Source organism: Delphinus delphis, chromosome 13, assembly GCF_949987515.2.
Source record: "Delphinus delphis chromosome 13, mDelDel1.2, whole genome shotgun sequence".
In the NCBI taxonomy this organism is placed as follows: domain Eukaryota; kingdom Metazoa; phylum Chordata; class Mammalia; order Artiodactyla; family Delphinidae; genus Delphinus; species Delphinus delphis.
In genome coordinates, this window is record NC_082695.1 from 72332203 (window position 1) to 72341527 (window position 9325).

At 50.5% G+C, this 9325-nt stretch overlaps 1 protein-coding gene across 1 annotated transcript in view; it reads left to right on the forward strand.

The window, feature by feature from the left end:
* ONECUT2 (one cut homeobox 2) overlaps positions 1 to 9005 on the forward strand; it is a 40246-nt gene extending 31241 nt beyond the window's left edge. The window contains exon 2 of the mRNA XM_060029122.1: positions 8115 to 9005. Within this exon, the coding sequence (XP_059885105.1) occupies positions 8115 to 8401 (287 nt within the window). The 3' untranslated portion in view covers positions 8402 to 9005. The remainder of the gene's footprint in view (positions 1 to 8114) is intronic.
* The last annotated feature ends 320 nt before the right edge of the window (positions 9006 to 9325 follow it).

Consider the following 9325-nt stretch of genomic DNA (forward strand, 5'->3'; position numbering starts at 1 on the left):
TGTGGCGGCCAGAGCTCCAAGAGCGTGAACAAAGCCCTCGGCTTCTCGAGGCCTGGGCTGTTCCTTCTGCCACATTCAGTTGGCCAAAGCAAATCACCAGACCAGCCCAGATCCGAGAAAGACAGACGAACTCCATCCCGTGCTGGAGGGGAGCTGCAGAGTGACATTGCAGGAGATAGGGATGGTGGCACGAGAAGGATTGGGGCCAGTTTTGCAATTAGTCAGCCTCCCTTCCCACTGTGGGGCTGCCTTGCTTCCTTGGGGGCACCTGCTTCCTGGAAGCCTCAGCTCCCCCATCTCCAAGCCTGCGCTCAGAGCCGTGTCTCATCTGTACTGAGGACGTTGCACAGAATGACTGCGGAGGGGATTTAAACGGCCCTCTTCCAAAGGGGAAGGGGTGCAGTCAGTCTGGCAGGGGTTAAGCCTTCCACTGACTGGATTAAGCTGAAGCAGGAGGCTTTCAGCATCAGCCAGCACAGGAGGGGAGCCTGGGGGCGGGGCCGCCAGCCTGGGGACAGAAACCACACTGAGAAAGATTCTTCTAGGCCTACACCTGAGACTTTGGCACTTCTTCCAGATACCTCTTGGAGGGTGGCTTTCCGTTGCCCATCCTCGAGCATCTCTGGACATGGTATCATGTTCGTGGAGCCAGAGTTCCCCTCCTCTGCGGGGGCTCGGCCCCTCACCTCCCCAGGGCCTCTGCAAGGACCTCTCTTCGGCCTGTGTGTTTGTGGTTTCCAGGGAGGAGGGTTGGAAGGAAAGGTCCATTTCCACAGGACACCAGGGCTAACCGGTCGACACAGGAGGTGATGCTGGGCTGTGAGGGAGGAGAAGCATGGAGCTGGGGGGCAGGAGGGGGCAGGAAGGGGAGCACGGGGGCAGAAGAGGGAAGGGCTGCTGGATTCCTGGAGGACTGGGACAGGCCAGAAAGCTCATGAGAAGGAGACAACCAGCGGAGAGCAAACAAATCGGCAAGATCAGAGATGAGAGGACAAGCCAAAGGGGGCCGACGATTCCAGACCTCGACACCACGTTGTACCACGACTGCCCAGCTGCTAACTCACACTCGGCACCTACTCAGACCACCTTCACCAGCAGGTCATTCATGACCCCTGCGAGGCGGTCCTGGAGGTTAAAGACACAGAAGCTTCAAGTCCAGAAGGAAAGAAAAGCCCCGATTCCATTTCTCACCAAGGCAGGTGGGGCAAGTATCCCCCAAAGAGGCACCTGCCCAGCATGGGACTTGAGAGGCAGAGTGGGTTGTGTCTAACAGCTCGCAGATTAACAGCCAACGATGTCCTTCATTCTTCTGACCCCTCCGGGAGATGTCACTGAGGAAGACAGCATTTGTGCGGTACCAGGCAGAGGGAGAGGACCGTGGAGGGCAAATCCATCCGAAGGATGGAATGGACCCGTCAGTCATTTCTGGCCCAGTCACCCCAAGGGAGCGGGAGGCCCGGTGATCATACCCAGGTCACACGGCTAGTGAATGGCCGAGCCGAGTTTGAACTTAGGTGGGATGGAAACTGTCCTGCCCTCATCCGTTTTAGTCTTCTCCCCCCATCAGTTGCCTCAAGAAAAATAAAACTACAAAGGCTTTTGTTTCAAGTCTGTAATTCATTTCCATGAGACATTTTCCTTTCCTGTCAGCTTGTTGAAGGAGCCCGAGGGGCCCTTCCGGTACTCGTAACTCTGTAGCAAATCATGAGATGGGGCCGGATTCTCCAAAAACAAATGGGAGCGTTTCAGCCCAATACAGCAGAAGTTGTTCAACAGGGACCTGAATTCTTGGGGCAAAATCCCAGTAGCGTGGGTAGTTTCAGCTCCAGAGCAGGGAGGACCGAGGATTCGGGCCGGTGTTGGGTGCCTCTTACTTCCCCGGCCCCTCAGGACCGGGGGGGGGGGGGTGCTGGGAAGGGGTTTCCAGGCCAACGTCTCAGCCCTGACGCTAGTTGTGTCACCCTAAACAAGTCACTGAACCTTCACCACGTGCAGAATGGGAATCCACACCTCTGCCCCACGTTCCCGTCAAAGAGCCTGTGGAAAGTGCTGGGACTTCCCCGGCGGTCCAGTGGTTAAGACGCGCCAATGCAGGGGGCATGGGTTCGATCCCTGGTCGGGGAACTAAGATCCCGCATGCCACGGGGTACGGCCAAAAATTTAAAAATAAAATAAAAATAAAGAGAGAAAGTGCTCATGGGGGTCCAGACCTTGCCTGCCTCTCAGGCTCACCTCGCTGACCTCTAGCTCCCCACGTGAAACCGACAGCCCCAGATCCGACAGGAGCGCCGACGTTCTGTGACTCACGCGTGAGGATGGAGTTATGGGCGGAGGGAGACGCGCAGAGGCCTTGCAGAGCTGAAGCCCCTGCGGCTGTGGGACCAGGCGTTAAAGCGAAGCGCGGTTCCGATGACCTGGATCTGCCTCGTAGATCCTGGATCTGCCTCGTAGAACTAGCTCCTTACCACCCCCCTTACCCTGCAGACATTTACAGCCGAGGTCGCTCCGCCCTCCCGCGTCTAGGCACGGGCCCTCCCAGAGGAGACCACAGCGAAAACCAGGCGGGCGGCGCAGAGGTGGCGGCCCTCCCCAGCTTTGCTTCTCCCTCTCAGCCTGCCTCCCTTCCCTCCCCGAGGCTCGGGCCCTAGCTTCCCACAGCTCTCCACCCCTAGCAGGCAAATACCAAAGACCTTTGTCCCAAGAAGGAAAATTAGGGGTGGGTGAAAATGAGGCTTTTCCATCAGAGAAACGACACAGTCACTGCCCTCTGGGGTCGGCGCCAGGGCCCTCCCCGGGGTGACGCACTGCTTTCCGTGGCCTCCTTAATATTATTTCTTGAGTCTCTGGTACCGCCCCTCACCCTGCCTCACCTGCCTGTGAGCCGCCTCCTGATGGGAATGACTTCTGGCTTTACAGCCTTGCCACGTGCCTGATGGGGCGCGCCTTCGTGCTGCCCCTGTGCGGGCACTGGACAGCGCTGTGGCCAGTTCCCCTGGGCTCCTGAGAATGCCCAGGAGCAGCCTGACCGTGTGCGGGGCAGAGAGAAAGGGCCAGTGGGAGAGAGAAGTTCTTCTTTCTCTCCTGGTTTAGGAAGATCAGCTCCAGGGAAGTGGCGCATGCTTGGAGATGCACTTTCGTCTCTGACCCTCTGAGGGTGGCCACCTGGGAAAAGGTGAATTGGCATCTCACGGTCTCGGGGAGGGCTTGTGCCTTGAACCAGGGCTTCCCTTCTTATTATTTCACCCTGGGAACCCAGTGGTTTGAAAAATTTGTCTACCCAGGACCCTACTTAGGCCGTAGCTGTCACCTCTGTTACTGATCACAGATACCTCTATCTGTGTATACCTGCGAGTCCCAGGTCCTGGTCCACGGGGGACAGGCAGCCTTTCCCATCTGAGCTGATATCGTTCCTGCCCCCAAAAGGAGGGAAAAGGCACTGTAGCCCCAGTAGGTAGCCTCATTGTGGGCAACAAATGATTTCTCCCTGTCTTTGAAATAGAAATGAGCCCTCAAACCTCCATGACGCACACAGGGACCACTTCCCCAGAAGAGGAAGGGAGATGGAGAATGAGGGATTTCTCTCTCTTCCCGTCAGGCAACACACACATCACCCCATGGTGCGCCCTCCCTGCTTCCTTCCTAGAAGAGGGAGGAGAAGCAGATCCCAGTGCCTGCGGGAGTCTGGGCTAACCTCTCACCCTCCTGGAGCAGAGTTTATCGTGAGTGGCAGGAACTCACTCCATCCACACCACTGATGAACAGTCTGTTGGGTTTCTAACACACATTCCTGGGCCGTAGGGAGCTACTTGACATTTCCCTAGCTGTTTTGAAATGGGCATTTGTAGCGTGTAATGTTCTAACACCAAAACCATTTACACTCTGTGCCTCTGGGCAAAGCTAGCTCCACACCTTGTCTGAGAAATTCTGAGGTTCCCACCTTCCTGCCAGCTTCCAGACATCATTCAATCTGTCTACTTTTTCTTAGACTTTCAAAGCAGGCGTTTGCCCTCTTGTTTGTATTTTCCTTCAGCTCCTGACCAACTGCTTTTGTAAGAATCGTGAGGGGGCAACTGTCAGCTGTGAGGACTTGGGGCAGGTTATGTACCTGCAGCCTCATTATTTTGGGCTTTTGGACTTGCCGTACGTTGGCAGACCACAGGCTGCAGCTTTGCGTTTGTTGGTGTAGAGTCTGTTGTCTTTGGAGAGCTGTTGGGAAGGCATACACAGGATCTGATGATCTGTTCTCTCTCTGCAGGTTGCTGAACGTTAAACTTCTAACATTTGTTTCTTAAATCATATGTAGATATATCTTCAAATATAACCTGACAGGCCAACATGGACCTGAATCAATCTAAACTCCCTATTAAAAGTGCAAATACACCACCACACCAGTCAGAAGGACCATCATTAAAAAGTCTACAAATAATAAATGCCGGAGAGGGTGTGGAGAAAAGGGAACCCTCCTACACTGTTGCCGGGAATGTAAATTGGTACAGCCACTATGGAGAACAGTATGGAGGTTCCTGAGAAAACTAAAAATAGGACTTCCTGGCAGTCCAGTGGTTAAGACTCCACACTTCCAATGCAGGGGGTATGGGTTTGATCCCTGGTCGGGGACCTAGGATCCCCCGTGCCAAAAACGTAAAAAAAAAAAACTAAACTAAAAATAGAGCTACCATATGACCCTGAAACCCCACTCCTGGGCATATATCCAGAGAAAACTCTTAATTTGAAAAGATATATGCACCCCAATGTTCATAGCAGCACTATTTACCATAGCCAAGACGTGGAAGCAACATAAATATCCATTGACAGATTAATGGATAAAGAAGATGTGGTACACACACACACACACACACACACACACACACACATACACACAATGGAATACTACTCAGCCATAAAAAGACCATCTGCAGCAACATGGATGGACCTAGAGATTATTATATTAAGTGAAGTAAGTCAGACAGAGAAAGACAAATATATGATATCACTTGTATGTGGAATCTAAAAAGTGATACAGATGAACTTATTTACAAACAAAAAATGGACTCACAGACGTAGAAAACAAACTTATGGTTACCAAAGGGGATAGCAGGGGATGGGGAGGGAGAAAGAAATTAGGAGTTTGGGATTAACATATGCACACTATATAAAATAAAGAACAAGGACCTACTGTACAGCACAGGGAACTATATTCAATATCTCCCCAGATTCCAGAACACTGCCCCTCCAGGTAAAATTCAGAATCTCGGGGGGGGGGGGTAGAATCTCCGAGGCTGCCGTGCAGATAGAGTCCCTCTAAGGTGCCAATGGCGTGGGATGCCATTTCTATAGGAGAGAAAGATGGACAGACCCAAGGGCTGGATTCTTGCCCTGGGTCTGCAGCCAACTTGGAATGTGACCTCAGGTCAATCGCTTACACCCTCAGGTCTCCATTTATTTCATTTTAAAATGAGAATAATTCTGCTGTTTATCTTCCTCAGGATTGCTGGGGTTATACAGCCAGAGGGGAGGTGGGGAGGGAGCATTCACACACTTTGCCTCACGTAAGCCTCTACAGAGGTGAGCACCTTATTTCCATTATGCAGGTAAGGAAGACGGACATTGAAAGGTTAAGTCATTTACCGAGGTCCCAAGTCTTGTAGGTGAAGGAGCGCAGGTGAGAGAATCCAGGCATCTGGTTCCAGAACATTCCATCCCATCAGGGTGCTCCTCTGAGATTTTAGAAATCAGGTAAATGCTCGCTAGTCAAACCGAGGCATAGGGGCTAGCAGCAGCAGCATGACCTGGGAGCTCGTTAGAAATGCAGGTTCTCAGGCCCCGCCTGGGTTGACTGCCTCAGAATCTGCATTTGAGCAAGCTTCCCAATGATCCCTGTGCACCTTGAACTTTAGAAGCACTGTTGTAGAGGATTGCACTAGAGAGAGGAAGTCTACAGATGAGGTTATGGTAACTATCCAAACATCCAACAGAAGTGTAAGATCCTCCCAGGGATAATCAAAGAAGAAATCATTACCGGGAAATTCCTGTGGGAGAAGGGTGACTGTAAGCCGTTTCAGCCCTTTCTCTCTGAGTTCCCATTTCGGGGGAAATGCCCCTTATCTGAAAACGTGCAAACCTCCCAAGAGAATGGGGTTTGGGATGGAAACATACTGTTTTTATAGGTGTGTATGTGTGTGTTGTGTTTAATTTACAAAGGTAATATGTTTACTTTTAGAAACGAGAGAAGGAAAAGTCAGGAAGAGAGGGTTCCGCAAAGCTGACGTAGCCCAGCAGTGTTCCTTTTTGAGGGTTCTCCTGTTCCTGCCCTTTTTATCATGGCTCTTCACTTATTTCAGGAGTGATCCTTCATGGCGGATAGCATCCACCAGGGAGGATGGCCAGTTGGGTAGGGGGAAGTTCAGCTTCCAGAATATCTTTGCTATGAGTGTTGGTCCTTAGGTTAAATCCGAAGACCCATCCGTTTGAAGGATGTTCCCCTGATACTCAAACTGCAGCCAGCGGCCCCACTATACCAAATGCTCCCTGCAGAATGCAAAGAGTAGAAAATGGCCTGACCCAAAGCTCAGAAGCGAAACTCACAAATCAGGGCTTTGAGAAGTATGAAAAGGCTTCCAGACAGCACTCCAGACGACTGCTAGCCTTAGGGGAATGTCAGTTGAGTACAAAGAAATTCTCAACCTGGAGCCAGAATGTCCAGTAGGATTTGATCCAGGGAAGGATGCTCAAAGCCGGCCCTCTGCTCCCTCCTCGCCTTTCCTGGATTAGCTCTGTTGAGGCGGCACAAAACCCCTGGATGAGCTGTGGTTTCTGTCCAGTGATTTTAACACATGTTCCCATGTTTAAATTTGTGATTTGTATGCACAATATTATTTAGCCCTTAAAAGTTACTTTTCTGGGCTTCCCCGGTGGTGTAGTGGTTGAGAGTCCGCCTGCCGATGCAGGGGACACAGGTTCGTGCCCCGGTCCGGGAAGATCCCGCATGCCGCAGAGCAGCTGGGCCCGTGAGCCATGGCCGCTGAGCCTGCGCGTCCGGAGCCTGTGCTCCGCAACGGGAGAGGCCACAACAGTGAGAGGCCCGCGTACTGCAAAAAAAAAAAAAAAAAAAGTTACTTTTCTGAGACCCAATCTGTCTGTGAAGTGTGCAAATTCCTGAAAGAGTCAAGACACCGCTTGTCATCAGCATCCCAAGCATTCATTTATGTCCGTGGCTCCAGAAAGAGCCAGTCGGAAATATCACACAGACCTGATCCCTGCCTTCTAGAAACTTGTAGGGTAAGGCAGAGGTAGTGACACATAAATTAATGTCCTGGCTGCACGTGGCACCCCAGATGTGGATGCCCATCTACTGAATCAGAGACTCTGCATCTACTAATTGACACATCTAGGGCCCTAAAATAATCCACTGTAAATTTGGGTTCTTTTGCCAACCTCAGCCCTGGTCTTCTTGTACTGGCTTTACTTCCAACCAGCCAAATTGCAACTGGTTAAACCAATTTTTTCACAGTCTTTCCCTCCCTGTTTGATTTTATTTTTTTTATTTTTCAAAAGTCTAGAAGAAGGGGATTTGGGGTCGGGATGATACCATCACTCTGTCACTTCTAATTTCATTCTGTTAACAATTCTTTGAGTCACGAGGGTGGAAGCTTTGATTCTGAGAAATTACGCACTTTTAAGTTTTGACTCCGGAAAGTCACTGTGGCTCATCTGTAAACAATTCCAGAGGGTGACCGTGAAAGAGGAACGTAGTAACCAGGCTTCCCCCTGGGGAAGTCACTGATCCCTTCAGAGCACCTGATTGCACAGGTAAAGAGTTTTAAGGGGGTGGCAGTGGTGGGTAGGGAGTGAAAGAGAAAGCATTTGGTTCAAAACCAGACTGTGTAAACAGCCCTGCTCTTTTCTCCTTTCTCCCTTCCCCCACTAACCGATGCTTTCCATCACCCATAGATGAACTGGGAAGGCTGGTTATTGACAGCTGGGCAATTTGCACAATAAAGTTTAACGGTTTACATCCCCTTTGACTTTCCATCCCCATTGACTTTGTCAATGTTCTCAATGGATCACGTTCTCACGCTCGCACTGACTCTCTCCTTCTTCTCTTCCCCTTCAAGCGTGCAAACGCAAAGAGCAAGAACCAAACAAAGACAGGAACAATTCCCAGAAGAAATCCCGCCTGGTGTTCACCGACCTCCAACGCCGAACGCTCTTCGCCATCTTCAAGGAGAACAAACGCCCATCCAAGGAGATGCAGATCACCATTTCCCAGCAGCTGGGCCTGGAGCTTACGACCGTCAGCAACTTCTTCATGAATGCCCGGCGCCGCAGCCTGGAGAAGTGGCAGGACGATCTGAGCACAGGGGGCCCCTCGTCCGCCTCCGGCACCTGTACCAAAGCGTGATGGAAGGACTCTCAGTTGGGCACAAGTCACCTCCAAATGAGGACAAAAGATACCGGAAGAAAATGCAAAGGAAAAAGACGCTGGATTCTTAGCTGGGGCCCTTCACTGGTGATTTGAAAGCACAATTCTCTTGAAAAGAAAATTCTATTCTAGCTGTAATCATAGGCCAGGTGTTCTTTTTGTTCGTTGGTTTTTAGTGGCTATGGAGTCCAAGTGCAAGCTGAAAACTAATCTCTTTGAACCGGACATTGTCCTCTGAGCGAGTGTGCTGAGCACCTCAGAAACCCAAATGGGGCCTTTCTGCAGCAAGTCAGTTTCAGTGTGGTGTCAGTCAAGCTCAGGATTGCTTAGAATGTCAACGGTCCCACTCTGAGTCCTGTCAACCTCTTGCAGTCGAAGTTCCCATGAGTAATAGTGGGACTTTGGCCTGTGTAAGGACTCTGAGTTTGGGTTCCCAAGATGCTACAATAAGAGAAGAATCTAGCAACAAGAATGACCTCATTTGCTTTCCAAGTGCTTAGCCTCATCATACCATAGTTCACCAACGTTCACAGCCATAACATAAAAAAAAACATCAGAATGACAATTACTGAGCACAAGTTTTAAATATGGAAGTTAAAAAAAAGAATCCGAGGACCTGTTTTTCCAACTCAGGCATCTTTTTCATTGAATGGTTTAGAAAGCTTTAAGTTGATCCAGTTTACAATTTTCTTTTCCTTACCTCCTGGAAATCTCACGTGGTCTTGGATCCATCAAAAAAAAAACCAGATCAGTTCACTTGAGCTCAAAGTATCAAGCACAACGAAGATAAACAGAGAAGTCAGGAAGGTTCTGGATTCACCGCATCTCGATTTTCAAGACACCAGTTAGGAAGTCATGAGGGAATCATTGGGAATATGGCTTCAAGCACATTTTGCAGTTTGC